Below are 26,322 nucleotides of genomic sequence, written 5' to 3'. Positions count from 1 at the left end.
TAAAAGCTAGAAAACTGTGTTTTTTTAAAAAATAAATTACTAATTTAAAAACTGATGTTAAAAATAAACATGCTGGCCTGCACTTCTGATTACTCAGGATTAACCATATAAATGGAAAAATAAAATAAATCTTACAAGAAGAATCTCACCCTCCCCCCAAAAGTGCTTATTAGCTATGATTTAAATTGATACTAAAGTCTTTGATTTGAGAAGAAAAAGAGGCATTAGATTCAAAGAGAATGAACTCATTTATGCTATTCTCAAGATTCTTAAGAAACAAAAAATACATAGTAGCTTCAACTTATAAATGTCTTTTAACAAAAAACTTCAGAGAAGTTACATATGTATAATTGCTTAAATTCTCACAACAGGTGTAAAGTAGGAAATTTTTTACTATTATTTTCAAATATAATGTCCATTATAAAAAAAGAAATGCAAATATGAAAGCTACTGAAAACAAGGACCTGAATTAATTTTGATAGGCACTTAGGAATAGAATCACAGTTGTTTAATAATAACTATAGAATAAGAGGTTTTCTTAGGAATCCTTGGAAACTGTGGAGGACATGCTGTAAGAAAATCAGAGTTGGAGAGATAAGCAGCCTGGGAGCCCAAATGGGTCTATCACTCAAAAAGAAGATAAATCTTGACAGCAGATCAAGGACAGGACCTGTCTGAAAGGAGACAGCAGCTAGGTGCTAATTTTTATGGGGACAATGATAGAACTCACTTCTTTGTTGCACAGAGTTGTTAGGTTCTCCCCCCCCCCCCCACCCCTGCCCAACCTTACATAATAGCTGGCTCAAAAGAGGTGTTCAGGGCAGTTTTTTCAAGGTATTGTGCCTGTCACTCTGTTGGATCACAGGTCCATCTGAATAATAAAATGCACCACAAAGATTCGACATTGTCTCTACTTACTTGACTCTGGTAGGGACAGGCAGCAGGACCCTGTCGTGTCCAGTTTCAATTCCACTATATCAATGTGATCATTGTTAGCATCTGAATGTACTTTAGGATTTTATTTTTAACTCTATTTGGCTGATGCAGAAGCTGAGGGACACCTAGTGATCTATCCTTGTGGACACACAATGAAAACCTCCACTTCCAACAGTACTGCGCTTCCCAAGCAGGCAGCACAGGTCAGGACTACCAGGTGTCTACCACCCTCCAGATAGGTGCTGCCGTTAGTCCTCTCTTCTCTCTGAAAACAATAATGAATATGAAGAGAACACAAAGTACATTTCTAGTCCAAGTTCCCTCCTCATCTGAAGAGGGCAAATCTATTAAATTAAGGAAGGACCTTGGTCCTTTAAAGAGGTCTGAGGCCAAAGCTATTTATTTAAAATCAAGTAGAAAAATTTCCCCCATGAACTAAATAAATACCTACTTTTTAACACTTTTGATGTTATTAAATCAGATTTCTCTCAACCCAAGTCAATACTACAATAGTCCTAAATTTGGATCAATGTGGAAACCCCTAATAGCCAACCATGAACACCCTCCATCAAGGTCAGAGGCCAGGAATGGCCAAGCTGACTCAGAAAAGGCAAAGGAAGCCTCAGTATGTCCATAAATAGCCCATGACCCCTAGGCTTAATTGGAGTCAGATTCCTGAATGAAACAAAGAATATTTCCTAAATAATTTGGAAGCCCACCGAGGGTAGGCCTGTCTTCAAGATCAAGCTGAAGCTTGCACCAGAGGTCACAGACAACTGCAAAGTCTGACCTCTGGCAGCAACACTACAAAGTGTGATGAGATGATGCCAGCAACATCACCCAATCCCCAGACTTTTCAGGGTGCCATGATGCACGACTCTGTGGTAATTCTCTGGCAGCTAAGCAACTGAGGGAGGAGGAAAACAATTATGGGGCTGCAGGATGTAACCAAGCTTTCATGAAAATTCGACCTCAAAGAAACCTAGGGGTCCAGTGATTTTCAAACTGTGTTTAGCAGCAGGACACGTTCTCTTTCCCCTAAAGGAAAATGTAGCTGGCAAAAGGGAATTGCTCTGGCTGAAGCAAGGGGATGGGAGTGATCTGTAGACTCCCATCTGGCTTTCTCTGGATTCCTGTGCAGACCATTCAAAAGAATCAAGGGCTCTGAAGAATGTGATTTAAATCCATTGTTTAATTCCAACACCTCCACTTTGCAGAGCAGGGAACTCAGGCACAGAGGGCGTGTTTGTGCTGGAAAGACAGAGGACTCTTCATGCTCATAGACCCAGGTTCAAATGCCAGCTCTGCTGCTTACCAGCTTTCAGTACAACTTAGCAAATTATTCAACCTCTCTGAATCTCAGTTTCCTCACAGTATGGTAATAAAATATTTACCTTAAAGCCTCAACAGTATTGTATAATTTTATTAACCAATGTCAGTTGCCCAATAAATTTAATTTAAAAGATTAAAAATAAAAGAATTTAAAAAAAGAAATTAATGCTTAAAAACAAATCCTCAACAGTGAGCATTTGAAATGATGCAGGCACAGGAAGTGCTCAGTAAATGAATGGTTAACTGCTCCATGTTTTAAAGGGTTTGCCCTAAGGTGTATAACTAGTTAACAGCACAGGTGGGACTAATTCACCCCAAACCTCCTGCATTCCCTCACTCTTCTTCCAGGTCAGGCTCATTTAATTTGTGTTCCTTTAGTTGGGGAACTGGCCCCAAACAGAAAACCAAAACCTCAAACCAAGGAATGGGCAGCAGAAAGGAAAGTGACCTACTGAAAGGAAACTTGCCAGAGAGAAATTTTATATCCCTTTTCTACAATCTTTCCTTGGCATTCTCATTAACAAACCTTCCCCGCATCCTAGAATCCCTCACAGTTGATGGCAAATAGGCCTGCTGACACTCTAACAATTTCTCCAGAACCCAATCGCCAACTTCTTTCTGTGACATCCTCTGCTTTTTATCTGTGGTGTCCACTGTTCCAATCCTAAGATCCCTGACCCTGGACTAACATTCAAGGGCATAGATCCAGCCTTATTCCAATGTCACAATTAGCAGAGGTCTGTAGTTACCTTACCTTTCTACATACTATAACCTGCAAATAATTAGGTTGTGCAATTCTGAATGCAGACAATTTGAAGACACCAGGTTTATAGGTAAGTCACACTAGAATCACTCTAATAAAGCATACATGAATCTTGACTAACCCCAAGGCAGATATCTGGGAATATGTCCATGGGGACTTCTCAAGATAATATAATAAACTATAACCAGAACAATTTTTAACTTGCTTCCATCCCATTAAGTTACTTTACATGTAATAATTTTAACTAAATCTGCTCAGCAACCACATTCTACCCATATGAACAATCATAAAACCTGCCAACCCTGACTTTGGCTTGTAGTTTCAAGCTGTGATTCTGTTATAAAGGGCTTAGAGCATAGCTGTGCCTTTTCAGTCTCTTCAGAATGATGTATTATTGTCAATAAGATATTTAGCTTAAAACATACAGAAGTCAAGATCTCTGTGACTTATGAGGGTAAGTTATGGGTAAAAAAGAAAGCAGGACAAGCTTACAAATTAGGAGCAATTATCTGTTTGTCACTGGGAAGTCAATGAATATTTTGTTACCCAAATATTGTCTGATGCAAATAAGAAAATGTAATGTTACAGGTTCTCTGTTTTTAGGTAATAGTCTTTTTATTTTATTTACTGATTTATTTATTTTTATTTTTTAAATATATTTTCATAGATTTCAGAGAGGATGGTTGAGGGAGAGAAAGATAGAAACATCAATGATGAGAGAGGATCATTAAAAGGCTGCCTCCTGCACGCCCTCTACTGGGGATTGAGCCCGCAACCCCGGGCATGTGCCCTTGATCAGAACTGAACCCGGGACCCTTCAGTCCGCAGGCTGCTGCTCCATCTGCTGAGTCAAACCAGCTAGGGCTTATTTACTGATTTATAAATTACATTTATTGGGGTGACATTGGTTAATAAAATTATACAGGTTTCAAGTGTATAATTCTATGATATATATATAATCTTACAGTGCATTTTATGCCCATTACCCAAAGTCAAATCTCATTCCATCATTATATGTTTGAACCCCTTTACTTTTTACTATCTCCCCACCCCCCTTACCTCTGGTAACCACAATACTGTTGTCTGTGTCTATGAGTTATTTGTTTTTCTTGTTTGTTCATTTGTTGCTTTCAGTTTTATATCCCATATGAGTGAAATCATACAGTTCTTAGCTTTTTCTGTCTGACTTATTTGCTTAGCATGACATTCTCAAGATCTATCCATATTGTCACAAATGTCAGTACTTCATCTTTTCTTATGGCTGAGTAGTATTCCATTGTATATATGTACCACATCTTTATTGAATCATTTATTGAAGGACATTTCGGTTGTTTCAATGTCCTGGCCAACATGAATAATGCTGTAATGAATATAGAGATACATATATCTTTGCAAATACATGTTTTCAAGTTTTTTGGTTACATACCTAGCAGAGAGATTGCTGGGTCATAACTCTTTTAAATTTTTTGAGAAACCTCCATACTGTTTTCCATGGGGGCTGTACCAATCTACATTCCACCAGCAATGAATGAGGGTTTCTTTTCCTTCACAACCTCTCCAACACTTGTCATTACTTACTTGTTGATAATAGCCATTCTAACAGGTGTGATGTGGTATCTGCTAGTTTTTATTTGCATTTCTTTAATAGCTAGTGAAGTTGAGAATCTTTTCAAGTATCTGTTGGCCATCTGTATGTCTTCTTGAGAGAAGCATCTATTCAGGTTCCCATTTTTTAATTGGTTTGTTTGTTTGGTATTGAGTTGTAGGAGTTCCTTATATATCTTGGATATTAATCTTTTGTCAGAACTATTCTTTGCAAATATCTTCTCCCATACTATTGGTTGCCTTTTTGTTTGTTGGTGGTTTCTTCGCTGTGTAGAAGCTTTTTAGTTTGAAATAGTCTCATTTATTTATTTTTGCCTTTACTTCCCTTGCCTTTAAGGTCAAATTCATAATAATCTCTCTTACACCAAAGTCCATAAGTTTAGTACCTGTTTTCTTCTATGTAATTTGTTTCAGGTCTTATTTTTAGGTCTTTAATCCATTTTAAGGTAATTTTTGTATATAGGGACAAACAGTGATCTAGTTTTTTTGTGTTTTTTTAAAATATATTTTATTCATTTTTTTTACAGAGAGGAAGGGAGAGGGATAGAGAGTTAGAAACATCAATGAGAGAGAAACATCGATCAGCTGCCTCCTGCACACTCCCTACTAGGGATGTGCCCGCCACCAAGGTACATGCCCTTGACCGGAATCGAACCTGGGACCCTTGAGTCCGCAGGCCGATGCTCTATCCACTGAGCCAAACCGGTGAAGGCCAGTGATCTAGTTTTAATCTTTTGCATGTGGCTTTCTAATTTCCCAGCAGCATTTATTGAAGAGGATTTATTTTCTCCATTGTATGCTTTTTGGCTCCTTTGTCGAAAATTATTTGTCCAAAACACATAGTTTTATTTCTGGGCTCTCAATTCTGTTCCATTGTACCAGTCTTTTTAAATTTCTGATTGCAAATGGAAAATTTATTCAACTACACTTGTGATATAACTATATTTTTAGTGTAAATCACCAATTGTGTGCCACATATTCACTCAAAACATCAACCCTCTTTTAACTACTGAAAGAAATGTAACTAAGTGGGAGGGTGTCATTTCACCCTCCCCCAACTCAGTATCATATTCCTAATGAAAATATTTCCTTATTTTCAATAACTTATTCCTCATCAATTCTGTGAGAGATGAAAACATGCTCTTTTGAGTGTATACAGGAAGATTTGCCAACTGACTTTCAACTGGTGATTTATGCTTTTTCACTAGAATATTCCTTCCTTCCTTTAACATATCTTGTTAAAAAGTTTAACTGAATTTTTTTCTAGTAGCAATGAACTTAATGTAACTCTAGTCACCAGTAAAATGCAATTGGATTATCCATCAGGATGAACATACAGTATATGTACATATACATACACACATATGCAAACTTAAAAATCACCTCAGATCTTAAAAAATGTTTTTGAAAATAGTTTAAGTGGGATATTGGCAAAAAGTCATTTACTCCTTGTAATTCTTCTTAGGAATTATGAGTTGCCTATTAGTGCCAGAGACAGAATGCAGAAATTATTATAAAAATTTCTTTGCATTTTTCTAAATCCCAGTTGCCCACCTTAAAAAGAAATCGTAATTACTAATCTTTACTAACGATAAATGAGAAAGTGCATTTCCATTGCATTTTGTATTACCATAAGCCAAAAAACTTTGATGAGTTTAAAAATATCACAGGGGATTAGGTCATAACTCATTAGTGCTTTCTAGCACAAGAATAAATAATTCACCACCCGATTTGGTATGATAGTTTTGATTCACACATGAGAAATCTTATTAGCCCATGACAGAATAAAATTATTTTAAAAGGTATGTGTATAAGAATTTTCACAAATATTTGCTTTAATAATTATTTTTCTTCAAATAAGATCAGAAACCCACCACTAATCCCTCATCAAACTAAAAATTATGGAGGAAAGGAAGGAAAGAAGGAAGGAAGGAAGGAAGGAAGGAAGGAAGGAAGGAAGGAAGGAAGGAAGGAAGGAAGGAAAGGAGAAAAGGGAGGAAGGAAAGAAGGACGGGGGGGGAGGGAAGGAGAGAGGGAGGGAGGGAGGCAGTCAAGTCTTCTCAGTTTCAATAAACTCCTATCACTGAGTAAAATGTAATTTCTTCACATACTCAAAAACAGTATCTTATGATAGAGTGTAATTATCCCTGGACCATTAGAAAAGATAGAAGAAATTACAAGAAATGGAATTTCTGTTGATCCCAATGATGATAAACTTCTCAACTTACCCGAAAATCCTGAGTGAATTGCTTTTTTTCTCCCTCATAATTAGAAACTCATAATTAGAAACCATCTTATGGTATTATTAGCAAAGTCTTTAAAAGCCCCAAATTGGCTGAGGCTGGGGTTTAGCTTGTGAAAAAGAAAAGTAGCAAACTAGAGTTGGGCTGGCTATAGGGACTTGCCAAATGAGTCTACAGCAGACTAAAGAGGGAAATATAAATGCAGTTAACAAACTATAAAGCAACATACAAACATTATTATTATTAATGGTAACTATTAATAATAATAATTAATATTTTAATGCTGATCATTTTGATCCACATACCCAAAATGAAAATCAACAAATTAGTTGTCAACTACAGCTCTGCTTTGCATAAGAGTCTTGGAAAAGGAAAGTCATCAGCTCCAAATTCTACCCTATGGGACCTAACTGAGGCTCATTGAAGCCTCAGCAATTACTGCTCTTGGAGAAGGAGATCAAGCAAACAAAGTTTTTTTTTCAAGTTTGGAATTACACACTTACTTCAAAACCTCAAAGAAATTATATTTTTCTTTTCTTCAGAATTGACCATAATGACTTAAGACATTTTAATTTCATTGTAATAGAGCAATTTAAACTAAAATGTTATGACTTACTTAATATTCCTTTAGGAAGACAGATTAAAAGGATGTACAAAGTTGTACATCTATCCAGTGGGTTCAAACACATAAATAAAATCCTTTCTAAAACACAATATTTGGACAAGTTTGGTGTTACCTCTGGTACTCCTAATTTTCGGCATGCTTCCAAAAAGTTTTCCACATTTCTTCTGCATTTGGCCATGCTAAGCTTGGGCTATAAATGCAAACATGCAAAAATAATGCATTATTAAAAGAGAAATAATTTTAATAATAACAAAATTTAAACTTTCTAAATGGCACAAGTAATATGTGTTTATTGGTGAAAAATTATGTATTCAATTAGAAGACAATAAAAATTTATCTATCCAGAAATGTCCACCTAGAGATAAGAACTATTATTATTTTTATTATATTTTTCCAGACATTGTATGCATACGTTTGTGTCTACAAAAACATGCATATATATGTATATACATAGATATGTGTCTTATATGCAGAATTTCTGCATATCCTATATAATAAAAGGGTAATATGCAAATTGACATGAACAGCAGAACCACTGGGAATGACTGGTCGCTATGACACACACTGACCACCAGGGGGCAGACGCTCAATGCAGGAGCTGCCCCCTGGTGGTCAGTGCGCTCCCACAGGGGGAGCTCTGCTCAGCCACAAGCCAGGCTGATGGCTGCCAGCACAGCGGTGGTGGTGGGAGCTTCTCCCGCTTCCTCAGCAGCATTAAGGATATCCAACTTCAGCTTAGGCCTGCTCCCCACTGGCAAGTGGACATCCCCCGAGGGCTACCGGGCTGCCAGAGGGATGTCTGACTGCCAACTTAGGCCCATTCCCCCGGGGAGCGGACCTAAGCCAGCAGGTGGACATCTCCCGAGGTGTCCCAGACTGTGAGAGGGCACAGGCCGGGCTGAGTGACCCCCCCAAGTGCATAAATTTTTGTGCACTGGGCCTCTAGTATGTATATATTTATACAAGTACATACATGTATGCATATATGCAAAATTTTCTGCATATGTACATATTCGCTTATATACATGTATTCACACACACATATTTATACACAATTTTTATGGGGCCAAACTCTTGTGTGATATACTTTAGTTCATCTAAAAATACACCTTTTCCTATCAGCAATTATATTTGTATATAAAGGGTTAAATTCAGTAGCCAATTAAACTCTTTCCCATTAAAGCAATGAATTTAATTAGAAAGAGGCAACATCAAGATAAACAGCACTGAACAAGGTGGATGTTAAGGACTTAACCAAGAGCCTCTCACAAAAGTGCTGACCCTGGCGAGGTGACTTCTGAGGTGTGTGGCATGGATAACAGGCACATCTTGATTCACACATTTTTATTTTTTACATGCTATGTTTTAAAAGCTTTACTGCTAAACTTAATGTTCCACTATTAGTTCTTTTAAAACAGGAGGCAAGAAGCATGAATAACTCCAACTGTCCACGTACAGAAGCAATTCTATCTAATAATAGACAAACATGGTAATTGACCATACCTTCGCTATGCCTCCTATTGGCTAATCAGCGCGATATGCAAATTAACCGCCAACAAAGATGGCGGCTAATTTGCATACTGCAGGCAGGGCAGGCCAGCGCAAGCCGCCATCCGGGCCCCCATGTGCCACCTAAGCCCCGCCCCCAGCCGGCCCTGGGCGGTGGGACACTGTGGCCATGATCGTGATCATGATTGGAAACCAGGCCACAGGCAAGGCAGCACCCCGGGACCCAGGAGCCGCCCTGCCTGCGGCCTGTGATTGTGATCGTGATTGGAAAGCTGGGCCGCAGGCAAGGCAGCCCCCCAGGACCCAGGAGCCGCCTTGCCTGCGGCCCATGATCCTGATGGTGATCGGAAAGCCGGGCGCAGGCAAGACAGAACTCCGGGACCCAGGAGCCCGTCAGCGAGGTCTGCAGGTGAAGTAGCGATCAAGCTATCGGGCGGGGAGGGGGTACTGGAAGGAGCTACAGGAGCAGCTATGGCCAGAGACTGAAGACTCCCGCCGGAGCGAGGAACAAAGACTGAAGGCTCCAGCCACAGCGAAGACTGTGTCCAGAGAGAAGATGGAAGGCGGTGGCTAGAGTGAAGGTCTGGGTCCCGGGTGCCAGAGGAAAACTGGTGCTGGCAGCCAGGGGAAAGAAGGCCTATTGCACGAATCTCTTCATGCAACGGGCCTCTAGTGTTTTATGAAAACTGATCTTACCCTGCTAACAGCAAGGGAGAGTGAAGCAACTCATTCCATAGCTTAGGGGCCGGCACCAATCTTCATAAAACTAAATTTGCACAGTATTTATTAATAAAAGAAACTTCTTCTATCCCACCCCCTGAAAAAAAGAAAGAAAGAAAGCCTGCTTCCAGGTGGAACAATTTAATTTGGAAGTTAAACAAATATTTTCCACTCTGGCTGGGGAGGATATGAGGTCTGCAAAGATGGGCCAAGAAGCTGTTAGGTGGTTATGCCCACCTTTTGTGTATCTTAGGACAAGACAGCTACATTCAGCCTCATGCAAAGAGAAGGGACAGAAATGGGTAATGTGATATGGGGATATCAGACAAAAAGGTCCTAGCCCCGCACACAGGATACTGAGAGGCAGTTCTGATCCTCCTAATTAGGATTTAGGGGAGTCTGTTCTGAAACTCCAAAGATGCTCAACACCATTCAAAATACTTAGGTCAGCCCAGTAAAGTCAATGAAAGTGTGCTTTAAGCTACATAAAGAAAATGTTCCATCTTTGGAAGTGATAAAGTGCCCATTCTAAGATTGTTGCCTAGTATCAATTAGAAAAGTACTTGCCACAAATACAATAGTTCAAAAAAATAAAAAATTACAACAACTTCGATGCCAGTGGTTAGCTTACCAAGTTGTCAAAGATTCAGAAAATCTATTTTAAGAGATTCTTAGCATCTATCCTATCTATTAAAAGAGAAACATGGTAATTAGCCATACCTCCGCTACCCTTCCCATTGGCTAATCAGGGCGGCATGCAAATTAACTGCCAGCCAAGATGGCGGCCGGCAGCCAGGCAGCTTGAAGCAAACATGAGGCTTGCTTGCTTTAGTGACGAAGGACTCCAATGTTCCCCACCTGCCGCTGCCGGCCTCTGAGCTTGCAGTTTGAAACATTGTTACAAATACAGAAGCTAAACAAAACCCCAGAAACCTGCTTTCAGCCAGCCGGGATCTCAGAGCTGGAGTTGAAACAGTGTTTTGATTGTAGAACCCAAACAAACCAGATACCTGCTTTCAGCAGCTGAGGCCTAAGAGCTGGAGCCAAGCCTCAGAGCTAAAGCTGGCCCAGAATAAAAAGAAAAAAAAGAAAAAAAGGAGCGGTTGGGAGCTTCAGTCACCCGCCAGCCTGAAAACAGCCCTCAGCCCCTCACCCAGACTGGCCAGGCACCCCAGTGGGGACCCCCACCCTGAAGGGTGTGTGACCAGATGCAAACAGCCATCATTCCCTCACCCAGGCTGGCCAGGAACCCCAGTGGGGACCCCCACCCTGATCCAGGACACGCTTCAGGGCAAACCAGCCAGCCCCCACCCGTGCACCAGGCCTCTATCCTATATAGTAAAAGGGTAATATGCCTCCCAGCACCGGGATCAGCGGAGCCGTGAGGCCTCTTGGCACCGGGATCAGCGTGACAGGTGGGGCAAACCCCCTGATCACCCTGCGCCTCTGTGTGTGACAGGGGGTGGGGCCACAACCTCCCTATCCACGCTGCTCTGTTCGTGACAGGGGAAGGCACCCCAACCCCCTGATCAGCCCTGCTCTGTGCCTGATAGGGGGGAGCTCCCCAACCCCCTGATTGCCCTGCGGCTCTGTGTGTGACAAGGTGCAGCGCCCCAACCCCCTGATCGGCCCTGCTCTGTGTGTGACAGGGTGCGGCGCCCCAACCCCCGCCCCCCGGGCCCTGCTCTGTGTGTGACGGGGTAGAGCCATAACCTCCCCATCGACCCTGCCCTGAGTGTGACAGTGGCGGCGCCCCAACCCCCTGATTGGCCCTGCTCTGTGGGTGATAGAGGGCGGCGCCCCAACTGCCCCCCACGGGCCCTGCTCTGTGTGTGATGGGGTAGAGCCATAACCTCCCCATTGGCCCTGCCCTGAGTGTGACAGGGTGTGGTGTCCCAACCCCCTGATCCGCCCTGCTCTGTGTGTGACAGGGGGAGGTGCCCCAACTCCCCTATCGGCCCTACTCTGTGAGTGACAGGGGGGAGCTCCCTAACCCCCTGATCGACCCTGCTCTGTGCGTGACATGGTATGGAACCCCAACCCCCCTGATGGGCCCTGCTCTGTGCATGACAGGGGATGGCGCCGCAACCTCCCCATTGACCTTGCCTTGAGTGTGACAGGGGGCGGTGCCCCAACCCCTCAATTGGCCCTACCCTGAGCGTGACTGAGGGTGGCATCGCAACCTCCCGATCCGCCTTGCTCTGTGCATGACAGGGGGTGGTGCCCCAACTCCCCAATCAGCCCTGCTCTGAGCCCGACCAGGGGCTGCACCTAGGGATTGGGCTTGCCCTCTGCCACCCAGGAGCAGGCCTAAGCCAGCAGGTTGTTATCTCCCGGGGGTCCCAGACTGCGAGAGAGCACAGGCTGGGCTGAGGGCCCCCCCCCCCAAGTGCACAAATTTTTGTGCACCAGGCCTCTAGTATATATATAAAAGCCTAAGTGACCGAATGGTCAGTTGCTATGACATGCATTGACCACTAGGGGGCAGATGCTCAATGCAGGAGCTGCCCCCTGGTGGTCAGTTTGCTCCCACAACCAACCTCCTGCGCCCCCTCCCCTGCTGGCCAACCTCCCACAGCCCGAACAGCCCCAATCACTGGCTAGGCATAGGGACCCCATCTGTGCACGAATTCATGCACTGGGCCTCTAGTATTGACAATAATAGTGATTCTGTTTATCACTATATTCCCTCAGTTTGGCATTAAAAATGGACAGTATTGGTTTCATGAATGAAAAATTAGCATGCTTAAAAAGCTGGCAATCACATGGATGGAAAAGGTTCCCATTCATGACTGATCAAGTGTTTCCTATGTCTCAGATTCTTTATCTGGTGCTAAGGATGCACCTGTGAAACTGAAAGATACAATCCTCATGGTCACTTAGTTCTGTTCTAGTTCAAAATATTAACAAGTTTGAGAAAATTACAGTAGAGTATGATAGATCTTAGTTGTGGGGAGATTGTTATAAGAAAGAAAAAAAGGAAAACACTCTATCTCAGTGCTGAGGAGTCAAGAATGGCTTGCGTCCTGTAAACACTATGGTAGAGAAGAAATGAGAGCTAGTGATGCTGCAGGTGAAGGATCTGGAGGCAGGGTGGGGAGCAGCCTTCTCGTTCAGAGAGCAGCCTCTGCAAACACTGCTGTAGAGATAGCACGCCACACGACACTGTGGCTTGGGCCTTGTCAAAGAGGCTTTAAGATGCTCTCTGAAGAATTTTCAAAGAGTGGACATTTAGCAACTGCATTTCTAAAAAGGAAGCATAACATATGCTATCATATGTTACAATTACTAAAATGGATGTTTGCGAAGAATTTTAGTGACATAGGAAATATTCAGGTTTTAATAATAAATTTTAAAAAACAATATGTATCAGATGCTTACAACTAAAAAACTTAAATACAGAAAGTGCTAATAGTATAGTAACCAAAATGTTTTGATTGTCTTTGGGCGATGATTTATTTTTCTTCTGCATTTCTCTATTTTTTTCTTTTTTGCCAACTAGGCTTTATTTCTCATTATATTTTCATTTAAAATGTTATTTAAAGAAAAATAAAGGTGAAAAACCAAAGGATTTTTAATAAAATGTAGCATTTTTTCTTAAGAATAACTATACAAATGCATATAGATACATGATTCATAGTATCCTCTTACACCGTACAAAATAATTGTACATTTCAATTGGAAGCCGAGAAATCATAGTTTCTTTCTTATACTTTGGGGGAAAATTATTTAAATGAGAATTTGGCACACAGCTCTGACAATATTATAACAGTTTGGATCCCACATGTAAAAAATACTAGAAAGTTTCGCACTGGATTATAGGACAAAATTTACTGCCCAGCCTAAGGCAGCTAGAGGCAGATTTGAAAGAGGAGACAAACTGGTCATTCCACGCCCCCATTTTCTGAAGCAAAAATGACCAAACTTTCCAAAGGAAAAATATGTTCAACAGTATAAAAAAGAAACTGAGAGTTGAAATGGCATCATCAGCTAAGAGAACAGAGGAAAGAAATTAGGACAAATAGTGCCACTGTGAGGCTTTCCAGGAGGCCGAGGGAGGGCGCAGGTGGCTTCACAGTGGCTTTCCCCCGCGCCCTTGCCACGTGGTCGTTTTATGAGCACTATGCCTTGGGATTAAGAAGTCTGAATTTTGAAAATCTGCCCTATTAACACTAATGATAAAAATGGCTTACATGTGTGGGTATATCATATGTAGTACCTCATTTCATCCTCACAATATTTCCCATAGGGAAAAGCAAATTGAGTTTAAGAGGGGTTAAATAACATTCCCAAAGACATATGGCTTATGAGCAGATCTGGAATTTGAATCCAAACCCTAAGCCCCTACTCTTTTCCTGCCTTGTCTAAAGAACAGCAAATAGTGTGAATAGACATTCTTCTTTCTTCTCTACTTGTCTGAACCCGATATAGGCTTCCAGGACAAGCTGATCCCTGATTCTCCACACTCATCTGACTGACCATAAAAGTGACTCCATAGTTCTCCTTTGGATGGTAACATGCTCTGTGTATACAGGAAGAGGATCCATTTGCCAGCTTTATCTCCCCTACAGAGGGGACAAATATTTTTAGGACATTAATGGAGTCTCACTTATTTTCACATTTCCCATCATTCCCCAATGCCCCCAACATACCCTGGAGCACAGTGAATGATCAAGGAACTGTTGCATTAACGACGGCTGATCAGCCTCCGGCTTGACAGGTCAGTAATGATTTTTTACACAGAGCCCACATTTTTTCAGAGCTATCCTAAAATCCCCAATGGCTAATAAAGGAAAGAAACACCATTCAAACGAGAAGCTACCAACTAAAAAACAGCTTTCCCAAAGCCTTCTCACTGCTAAATAACCCTTGGTAAGAAATGAATCTTTAGTCCCTAATGTCTTAAAATTAGCACCCCAACCAGTAATTTCGTAAATATGATTTGCTCTATATTTGAAATAAATTCATTTTCTGTCACTGACACATTTATTTTAAATATTCTCCCTTTAAGAGTGAAAATATTGCTTCCTTCAGATTTATTCCTTTCTGCTCTTCAAGTGGTTTAGGGCCCAACAGAGAGGGTCTGAGCAGATGATCCCACTGGCATCGTTAGCCAGCAACACTGTCTCAAAAGAGTCTGTTTTACGTAAAAAGTAGTTTCCCTTTATGTAGTGTTACTTACAACTGCTGGTGAGGGGACGTGGATGCTTGCAACAGATCGCGGGCGGATGTGATTGACCAGATGGCAGAGGACAACACCATCCATGAGCGCAGCCCCCAGATCTTCGTGCAGGCTGACCTTGAGTCTCATCTCAATGCTCTGTGGGGGAATCAGGACGTTTTGGTCAACGATGGACCACATATACAGCAGTGGTATACCATATAGCAAAGGTGTGTAGTAGGCTGCACCATCTAGGCTTGTGTAAGTGTGCTCAATGATGTTCACAAAACGATGAAATTGCCTGCTAATTTCTCAGAATATATCCCCATTGTTAAGTGGCACATGACTGTATATGAGATGCTCACAATTCGGAAACAACTTAAATGTAGAAAGAATGCCAGTAGAAGCCAAAATGTTAACAGTGCTTGTCTTTGAGCAGTGGGATACAAAAGGATTTATTTTTCTTTAGCATTTCTCTATTTTCTCCAATCAGCATTATTTCCTATTATATTTTCAATTAAAATGTTATTTTAAAAAGGAAAAAAGTGACAAGTAAAGGATTTCTAAAAGAATATAGCATTTTCCCTGAAGAATTAATAAAATATGCAAATATGAATAGATACATGATTGATAGTGTCCTCTTACATCTTGTAAAATGATAATTGTATACTCAAATTAGAGGCCAAGGAGTTATAGTTTTTCCTTTGTAATTTGGGAAAACATATTAAATGAGAATTTAGTACACATCTCCAACAACATTATAACAGTTTTTATCTCATTTGTGAAAAATACTGGAAGTTTCACATTGGATTATAGGACAAAATTTATTCTCCAACCTAAGGCAGCTAAAGGCAGATTTAAAAGAGAAGACAAACTGTCCCCCTCCACTCTCACCCCCCATGTTTTCTTAGGCAAAAAAGTGGTCAAACATTAGCCATGGTCCCTATCATCACAGAGCTGGAAATCTTTAATGTTACCCAGCACGTGACTTCATGCTTGGTAGGAACTCAATTAATTTTTCCATTAAATGATTGACTGAAAAGTTCTGACCAGTTTGGGATATAAAGTGAGGATAACTTAAAACATCTTTAAATTAATGGAATATTACTATTAAGTAACTGAAAAACAGCGCATTAGTTTAAAGTATATCTGAATTGAAATAATACTAGCTTTATACATATGCATTAAGTAGTTCTATTTACATTATCTCATATATTACATATAAAATCACACTACGGTAGATTGGAACTATTATTTTAATACATGAAAAAACGGACACTCAGGGATGTTAAATGACTTGCCCAATATCAAACAGTCTGTAGGCGACCTGGCTAGATTTGAAGCTAGCACTGTTTGCAGTGCTTCAAAGTCTGTTTTTTTAAAAATACAGTTGACCCTTGACCAACACAGGTTTGAATTGTGTGGGCCCACTAATATGAGGATTTTTAAAAATATATATTTTTTTATTGATTTTAGAGAGGAAGGGAGAGTGAGAGAGAGAGAAATATCAATGATGAGAGAGTATCATTAATCGGCTGCCTCTTGCATGCCCCCTGCTCGGGACTGAGCCCACAACCCAGGCATGTGCCCTTGACCGGAATTGAACTCGGGACCTTTCAGTTCACAGGCCAAAGCTCAATCCACTGAGCCAAACCGGCTAGGGTGAGGATTTTTTTCTGATAAATATGCATAGCACTGTAAATGTCTTTTCTTTTCCTATGATTTTCTTAATAACATTTCCTTTTCTCTAGCTTCCTTTGTTGTAAGAATACAGTACATATTACATGTTTAGTATGTGTTAATCAACTGTTGATGCTATTAGTAATGCTTCAGGTAAACAAGCTATTTAGTAGTTAAGTTTTTGGAGAGTCAAAAGTTATACTCAAATTTTCAACTGCTTTAGTGGCGATGGTTGGGGGAGAGGCGCCCCTAACTACCATGTTGCTTCAATTCTGAAAATTATTACTCAAACATATAATATTCCTTGGGTACCTCACGGAGTTGTTCCATCAGTTCTTTTTCTTCTCTCATTTGTTCCATTTTCCTCCGAATTGTAAACTGCGGGTCTATAGATTCCAAATTTCTCTGAGGTCTTAGAAACACTATAATAGAAAGGAAAAAAAGCCTTTATGGAGTGTGTCTCGAGTAGATGGTCATAACACTATTCATATTTAAATTAAGCTAACGGTTTCTTTATTTATCCCAAATAATTCATTCACCACTCGTAGAAATAATGGTAAAAATGTAACACCACATGAAAGCATGATTCAAATATTCTAAAAAAGATTATAATTTAAAATTATACTGGGTTGTGTGGACTAACAAAAGCTGTATTTTTTGGTGGCAATAAACTGAATCCAGGGAAGAGCTTGGCTCATCCTCAGAGATGGTCCATCTCACCTCTCTGAAAGACTTCCTTCCTCTCTCATTTTCCCAGTGTTTTCATTTTAAGTTTTCATTTACATTACACTTGAGGTTTCAGTCTTTTCATTAAACTCAGAGAATAGGTTTCACATAAGAAGTCTCTAGAATTGCTTTACATATTTAAAATAGCACAGGTTAATGTTTTTTTGGCTAAACTTTTTCATAAGCTTGGGTTAAGAACTAAGTGATGATACACAGGATTACATGTATGAGTGTGGAGTGGAAAATTCTGCCTTCTTGTCACTGACCCTTGCTTATATATGTAGAATATTTTGTACCCTCTGTATTAGTCTTTCAAAGATGTTATCCTTGTGAGGTTTAGACCGGTGGTATGTGAGGTCCAAAAGGTTGGCGACCGTTGGTTTAGAGCAGCCATGGGCAAACTACGGCCCGTGGGCGGCATCCGGCCTGTTTGAAATGAATAAAACTAAAAAAAAAAAAAAAAAAAAAAAGACCGTACCCTTTTATGTAATGATGTTTACTTTGAATTTACATTAGTTCACACAAACACTCCATCCATGCTTTTGTTCCGGCCCTCCGGTCCAGTTTAAGAACCCATTGTGGCCCTCGAGTCAAAAAGTTTGCCCACCCCTGGTTTAGAGCATACCTTTTTTTCTGCAGCCAGAGGCCTAACTCCTTTCAGAGGGAGCACCACTGTTAGTTGCAATACTTGGAGGTTGTAATTTTAAGGGCCTGAAGCCAACGATAATCTCTTAACTGCCTCTAATCTTGCTAACTTTTCTAAAAGGAATCTATGGTCATCTCTAAAGAGCTAACTTTTTGGATACACTGTCACTGGCATGATAGAAGGCAGAGTTTTTGTACTCCACACTCAAACATGTAATCCTGTGTATCATCACTTAGTTCTTAACTCAAGCTTATGAAAAATTTTAGCCAACAAATCATTAACCTGTGTTATTTTAAATATGTAAAGCAATTCTAGAGACTTCTTATGTGAAACCGATTCTCTGAGTTTTATTATGACACAAAACCCAGAGATTTAAACTTGAACTTTTTTTCTCCCTTGAGATTTTTATCCTATTAAGACTGTCACCTTTCCACACACAGAGGGAGCTAAGAGCTGGTAAGAACCATATTTAGCTCCCATTAGACTATGTATGTGTGTTTGGGGAGAAGGGTAGTGGAGCTCTTTAGGAAATTTTGGGCAGAGAACTCCAATTTTAAAAATCAATACAAGGTAGAAGGCTGCATTGGCATGATACAATTCTAGTAATCTCATCCACCATAAAGTAAATAATGTAGAATAAAAAGGTTATGCAACTATTATTCTATTTTGACAAGCATTTCCTATGAGCCACTTTAAGAGTTATTCCAACTTATTCTTTTTTTTTTTAGGTTGAATACTGTTTATAAATATACTTCAAATAAAAAAACTAAAAACTCAAGTCCATTCCATAAAATAAATTATTCCACGCTCACCCAACAGTGCCATTTTAATCTCAATTTGTATCTTTGGACCAAACCATCTTATAAATGACTTTAATTGTACTTCATATGTCTCAGTATTTTCTTTGTAAGTCAGTTCTAGAATTTTTGAATCAGCATTTTAATGCTCTGTGAAAGACTGAAAGTTTGACACATCTTAACAAACCCCTGATTTAGAGTTATGGAGAAAGGGGGTGATCTAATGTACATAATGTCTTCTGGAACCTCAGAGAGGAGTCAGCATGGGGCTGACCCTCTGCCTCAAGCCATCCAAAGAAGTCACAGGCAAAAAGATCCAAAAACACGCCACCAAAGGGCTGTTACCAAGGCCCAGGAAAACTAAACCCCACTGGAAGGGAGAGCAATTATTTCAAAAACAAAGGCAAGACCGGAAAAGGAAGAGGGCAGAGTAATCCAGCAGGGAGAAATGAGAAGTTCACAGAGCAAAGGGAAACGAAGGAAAGTCTGACGAAATAGGAAGCATAGAAGAAATTGTAAATGCATTAAGCTTGTCCGCACACCATAATGGGTCCAACAAAAAAAATTTCCATTTAAACACAGCAACCACAAGGGATATGTACTAAAATGTAAAATCAAGAAATAATCCACACCCAAAGAAAAGAAGTCAACCAAATTTACCAAAAAAAAGTCAAGGAATATAGACAGAATTGAGCAATACACAAACTAGCCAGCAAGGGGAGCCCCAACACTGTTTTTAAAAAATCTAATGTTTGAAGGATTTTCCTTTGCCTTTTTTCCTGAGGGCAATCTTATCTAATACTGCATGTTTAATATTTTCAGTATGTTTTTATTGGCAGATTTCATTCAGAATACAAAACTACCAGGAAGTTAAATTAACCATGAGCTTTTGTTTAACAGCACACAATTCAAGTCTACACCTTGATGGAGCCCTATGTGAGATAAAAGATATGCAATAGTGTCTAGGTTTTAATTCCTTGGCATCGCTTTTCATCTTAAATTCAAAATACAAAATGCAGGCTTGGGTATTTGTCTCTATGATGTTAATTAATCACAAAGTGTTAAAATACATTTGAACTGTGGTTTTTTAAATGAACATTTCAAATGTACATAAAATTATTGCAAACCATAACTATATAACTACTACTAGTTTTTGAAATGGATTAATTACTGTGGGATAGATGAAAATTTAAAACAAAGTCTTTAGGCTAATAATAAATCTACAAAGCACTTAAGTGCGTGCTTATTTTGCTGGGCTTCTTAGGAGAGAATAATTTGAATTGGGACCATTATGATAGCTCTGACTATATTACCTACAGGTTTTATTTTTTCATGTCATATTTACTTATGTCTCTCTCACAGTACACATCATTTTCTCTCTTACTGTATAGATCTGTTTCTCTCCATTAAAAATGAAGCACTCTGACTTCGTAACTTGCACAAAGAGTCCTCAATGAACAGCTTTAGAATGAATGTAAATATGATAGACAGGAGCGCTGGGCATGGCCCATCTCCATCTCTATCTAGCAATGTGACTAGACAAGTCACCTCATCTTTCTGGTTTTAGTTGGCTCATTGGTAATGATAGACATTACATAAGATGTCTAAACCTTTTCCAGCTTGAAAACAACAACAAAAAGTCCTTCAGTTTCAGATATCACTCTTAAGGAAATACCAAATCACACATAAATCTTTCATTCTAGGCTTTATCTCCTTTAAACAACATCAGATCCACAAATAGCCATGTTTTCTGAAAAAACAAAAATGTCTCCCCCTTTCTTTTTTAAGTAAAAGAACTGTTTTCAAGAAAGTTTCCATTTAGCCCTCCTTAACTTCCAGAATTTAAAACAGAGTAATATGAGGGACTTTTGTTTTGTTTTGTTGTGCAACCATACTTATTTTCAGTTAAAAAATTTAGAAATATATGAAATAATAAAATTTCTTTAATAACTAACCTGCCAAAATATACATATCATTACAAATAAGACAACTGGAAAAGCATTCACAGTTGAATTTTGACCAGAAATCACAGCAAATGTTTTAAATACATATTTTCTATGTATTACATATATAACACACTTAGATTTTAAAAAGTATTATTGCCCTGGCCGGTGTGGCTCAATTGGTTGGAGTATCATCCCATACACCAAAAGGTCATGGGTTTGATTCTAAGTCAGGGAACATACCCAGGTTGTGGGTTCGTTCCCCAGTCGGGGTATTTATGGGAGGCAAATATCGAGGTTTCTCTCTCTCTTCCTTCCCCTCTCCCTAAAATCAATTTTTAAAAAATAAAAAAGAAATAATAAAAAACTATTGGGAAATATATCTCCCTATTGTGTTTGCATTGTGTTGATATCTCACATCTCACTTCTCTTCCCTGTAAATCATACTCTCCATTTCATTTGACATTACTTTTATCACTATGTATGTATCTTGAAGTAAAATGTTTAAAATATGAACTAATAGAGACTCAACTATGTGGTATGTAACTCTAAATAAATTATATTTATTTTATTTTCATCTCTTAAGCTATTTAAAATATTTAATGACTTAAATATATCAACTAGATGTCCTCAATTCTCATTTGTACATTTATTCTCAGGCAAAGTTACCATTCTTAAATATTATATAGATAAACTTACACTAAAAAAAGTAGAAGGCATTAAAAATCAAAATGTGCAAGTAATTTGCAAAAAAAAAAACCCAAAATGAGGAGACAAGTGAATTCTCTTCATTTTTAGAAATTTCTCAATGTTAACTTTATTTTCAGCATGCCAACCTAGGATCAGCCATGGCACATCATAACTACCTTAAAAATCTCATACAGGCCTGGCTGGCTCAGTGGCTGAGCATCAACCTATGAACCAGGAGGTAACGATTAGATTCCTAGTCAGGGCACGTGCCCGAATTGCGGGCTCACTCCTCAGTGAGGGGTGTGCAGGAGGCAGCCAATCGATGATTCTCTCTCATCACTGATGTTTCTATCTCTCTCCCCCTCTCCCTTCCTCACTGAAATCAATAAAAATATATTTTAAAAAATCTCATATAGTAAGCACAGACAATGAAAGACCAAAGTCTAAAAGCATTTCATTCAGATGTGGGAGCAAGCAGAGATAATCCAAATGTGCAAAACCCAGATTTTTGTAAACAAGTAAACAAGCCAAAAAAAAACTCGAGCAAAAAAAAAAAGAAGAAATTATTGTAAAGCTCTGTCCAAATTCAGAATATTCAAAATAATTAAAAGACGTTGGACAAACTGCTGGAGAACAATACACACGCACTTTTCTGGACTTCCCTTTCCAGGTTTACTCAGTATCTCTTTCATTGGGCATGCAAGTGAACATAGCTCTATCTTTAGCTGCACAGAAATTAGTGCTCAATATATTAATTGGCTTATTAATAAGCACATTGAAGAGAAGGTACAAAGCCACCTACCATTGTCACTGTCTCCTTCAGATGGAACACTGTAGCTAGAGTTGTCCCATGTTTGTGCCTGTGTAAGTGTGTTGAAGGAGATAGGAGGAAGAGTGAGGGCTGGGTCTGCAGGAGAGCGAGAGAGCCAGTCCACGTATAGTTGCACAAGGACCAGGAAAAACCAAAGGGGCAGCAGCATTCCACAAATGGCACAAGGATTATATGGAAATGAAGTGAATTTCATATTATGGAATTTAATTTCAAATGTACAATATAGGAAAATAATGAAAGATGGTGTATGGAATAAAAAGAATGATAAAAACTGAGTGTTAGTACTTATCAATCATATACTTCACATGCAGTTAATATCATTAATCTTAATAGTTCCACAAGCCCACAGACTTCGAGTACTAATGAATCATGTCAGCAGAAAAAGAGAGTACCCACAGATTATAGATAAAAAGCAAAAGATCCTTTTCAGAGACTTTCTAAATAACTAACAATCTTAGCAAATATGATTCACACAAAAAATTTGGTTACATAGTACAAAATATGGGTAGCTGTATCTATTATTTAACAATAAAACTATTATAGAATCAGTGTTTATTATTGTGAAATTTTTTCACAAGGCAATATAAAATTTCTTTTTAAAGACATCTAAGTCTACTAGCATGCTTTATTGATAGGTGAATCTAGCTAACTCTTTGTTCAACACTTGACATACACACATTTAAATACTGTCTTCAATATTTGTTCATATAAAAACAATTCTGGGTACTAGTAGAGTCTCTTTAACAACAAATCTCATTAACCAATAAATGTCACACAACTGCAAGCATTCTGAGTTGGTTATTTTTGAAATGATAACATCTTTCTTTGCACTAAATATGCATATAGTAATTATATGTTTATGAAATAGTTAAATGAACTATAACTAGAAAATGTTATGCAATTATAAGGCAGGGCCAGTAAAATAAGTGGACACGGTTCTAGGAATAAATATTTAGTTATATGCGGCTGTCTTTCTTTGGAGGAAAACACAGGAGAGAGAAAAATGTTCTTTGAAGTAAACTACTAATCTACTTTAAAAATATAAGTTCTTACTCCAACTTGCTGATTTTATCAGTCTGTTTTTATTTATAACACAGAAATCACATAAATCCATATATTGAACTTTAAGATAAAAATCATTTGGCTTTTAAAAGTCCCAAAGATACTCAATCAAAAAAAATATTTCTTTCTTTTTAAATTATATCATGTTCAATTAAGATTACTGTATATATTATTTTCTAGAAAATATTAAAAGTACATACTGTAATATTTTAATATTATTAAATAAAATGAAAAAAATCCCAATACATAATTCTAGTTTTATAAAGTTCCAAAATCCACTTGATGTTCTGAAGATAAATCAGCTTTATTTACAGCAACCAAACTCCACCGAGCTTTCAACAACTAGAACAATTTCCACATTAGTTAGTCAGCATTATAGAAGGGTTGAAATTGGAGAGGACATTGTCTTTGTTTTCTGCTATTCAAAATAAATACCCTTTTTATTTTTCACGACTACAAAGAATTTGAAATGGTTTAACAGTAAAGTACAATGTTGATAACCTGAGTTTTGATTCCATACAAGGAAATAAAAAAGTCACTGAGAGCCAAAACCGGTTTGGCTCAGTGGATAGAGCTTCAGCCTGCAGACTGAAAGGTCCCAGGTTCGATTCCGGTCAAGGGCATGTACCTTGGTTGCGGGCACATCCCCAGTGGGAGATGTGCAGGAGGCGGCTGATCGATGTTTCTAACTCTCTATCTCTCTCCCTTCCTCTCTGTAAAAAATCAATAAAAAAAATATTAAAAAAAAAAAGTCACTGAGACAATTTTACAATTAAATTGCAATATTCAAAAGAATATTATTTTTTAAAGATCTATTCAACTTTGATTTAATCAATTAGAAAATATTTATTTTATGATTGTATAAAACTGCTTTGTAAGGATTAGGGGAAAGTCTGTAGCCTAATATGAGGTCCTCAGTGTGTGGCGATCACTCAAGGCACGGATGACATATACCCTGAGTGACCGCCATTCCTCTTAGCACACACTGAGACCATGAAAATGGATGCTGGCCCAGATCTCAGTTCCAAAAATGAGGAGGCTATTCATTTGAACTTATTTTGTAATTAAAAAAAACAACACTTTTCTATAAAATGCCTACTAACAATCTTTACCACACCCAAGCATTTTCTCAAATAGCTTTGTCTTACAGCCCATTCAAAATGCCAGGGAAACCATTACATCTGGCCACAGGATGACCATCAACCAACTTGCTTCCAAAACAAAATCCTTTATAAAAGAATTATCTTTGTTTTCTTTATGGGTAGCCTTTTTCAAAATATACACATGTGTAACTTCAATTGTTGCCAAAATGCTTTACTGAAAAATCCAATGATATTTGAGTTTTTTTTTACTAGCTTTTGCTTAAAAGTGTCTGAGTTATTTTCTAGTACTTAGTTAAAAGCATTAGTAGTGAGAATATGCAAAAGATCTAAGAATCAAAAATATGAAAACAAAGAGGGACCTAAAAGAAGGTAGAAAGTGCCAGAATTTTAAATACGTGGAGAAATCAGAAGAACCAAATTTTTCTATACATAATCCTTCTTTTTAAAATCAACATTCAGTCTGTACATTGCTATAATTTACATTTGTGGATATACTAATAAGAAATTAGAAGAAAGTAGGTAATATAAGCAAAAAGGCTCTTTAAGAAAGACTCCTGGCCAGTTATATGAGCCTTGAAATGATCTATCACCCTGTTATACAAGTAAATACACAGGCCCTACACCAGTGATGGCGAACCTTTTGAGCTCAGCGTATCAGCATTTTGAAAAACCCTAACTTAACTCTGGTGCCGTGTCACATATAAAAAATTTTTTATATTTGCAATCATAGTAAAACAAAGACTTATAGTTTTGATATTTATTTTATATATTTAAATGCCATTTAACAAAGAAAAATCAACCAAAAAAATGAGTTCACGTGTCACCTCTGACACGCGTGATATAGGTTCACCATCACTGCCCTACACCAAGGCTCAGAATACCAATGAGGGATGTCTCAGAAAGGAAGTCACCCTCACAGAAACCTTTCTTTAACTTATCAGGAACCATTGGGGCAAAGGGCTAGCTATTTTATCTTCCCTGGGTTAAAAAAACTTAGTCAAGCCCAGCTAGTGTGGCTTGGTGGTTGAGCGTCGACCTATGAACCAGGAAGTCATGGTTTGATTCCTGGTCAGGGCACATGCCCAGTTTGTGGGCTTGATCCCCAGTGTGTGTGTGTGTGGGGGGGGGGGGGGGGCAGAGAGTGGCAGGGAGGGGGCGGGGGCACCAATCAGTGATTCTCTCTCATCATTGATGTTTCTATCTTTCTCCCTCCCTTCCTCCCTAAAATCAATACAAATATTTTTTTAAAAAACTCAATAGAATATTTCTTTCCCACTTATATGTCCCATTACCTTTTTCCTCTTCACTGATGTCAGTAATAGATCTCTATTACTATTAATAACTGAATCACTAAAAACAAGGTTCCAAATCTGGTCTTCCCAAGCTGTAGCCAGGTTCTGACACCAGGACTGAAACTCACCAGAGTTGACAAGGCTGTGCACATTTAGAAGGCTAAAGAGAAACCACTGAGTTGTTTACAACTTTAAGAATGTTGAGGCTTTAGTTTACCTGATCGAGGCTTCAGGCCAAACGGAGCTGTACTGCTGGTGGTAGGAGAGATTGCAGGGGAGTTTTCTCTAATCTGTGTTGTTACAAGGAAAGGAAATTTTGTAAAAAACTGAAGTAGAACTATGCATGTTTCTCTATGCTCAAGGATTTTAATAAAACCACAACCTTTTGAATTTGCTGCTGTGTGAAGTCTTGACTAAATAATATGAAAATCAATGCAAATGCTTTGAGTGGCATAATCAACAGAAGGTTATTTTGGGGGAGAACCATTCAATTTTTTATTTGATCATTATAAAAATACTAGAGGCCCAGTGCACAGATTCATGCACTGGTGGAGTCCCTTAGCCAGGCCTGCACCCTCTCACAATCCAGGACCCCTCAGGGGATGTTGGGCTGGTGGTTTCGGCCCGATCCCCACAGGCTAGCTGAAACTGGCAAGT

General features: G+C 38.8%; 1 protein-coding gene across 7 annotated transcripts in view; it reads right to left on the bottom strand.

The window, feature by feature from the left end:
• Positions 1-26,322, bottom strand: part of LRCH1 (leucine rich repeats and calponin homology domain containing 1) — a 259,657-nt gene that overhangs the window by 16,495 nt on the left and 216,840 nt on the right. For 4 of the 7 annotated variants that reach the window (XM_036301739.1, XM_036301742.1, XM_036301740.1 and 1 more), the window contains exons 15-19: positions 25,883-25,955; positions 22,179-22,283; positions 16,887-16,996; positions 14,916-15,053; positions 7,617-7,694 (exon numbers count right to left, since the gene is read on the bottom strand). In XM_036301739.1, the coding sequence (XP_036157632.1) occupies positions 7,617-7,694; positions 14,916-15,053; positions 16,887-16,996; positions 22,179-22,283; positions 25,883-25,955 (504 nt within the window). Of the gene's footprint in view, positions 1-7,616; positions 7,695-14,212; positions 14,299-14,915; positions 15,054-16,886; positions 16,997-22,178; positions 22,284-25,882; positions 25,956-26,322 lie in introns of those variants that run through there. The other 3 variants (XM_036301741.1, XM_036301743.1, XR_004966388.1) reach the window with 2 other exon arrangements.

Source organism: Myotis myotis, unplaced genomic scaffold (assembly GCF_014108235.1).
Source record: "Myotis myotis isolate mMyoMyo1 unplaced genomic scaffold, mMyoMyo1.p scaffold_m19_p_3, whole genome shotgun sequence".
Lineage (NCBI taxonomy): Eukaryota > Metazoa > Chordata > Mammalia > Chiroptera > Vespertilionidae > Myotis > Myotis myotis.
This window is presented reverse-complemented; position numbering and strand designations above follow the sequence as displayed.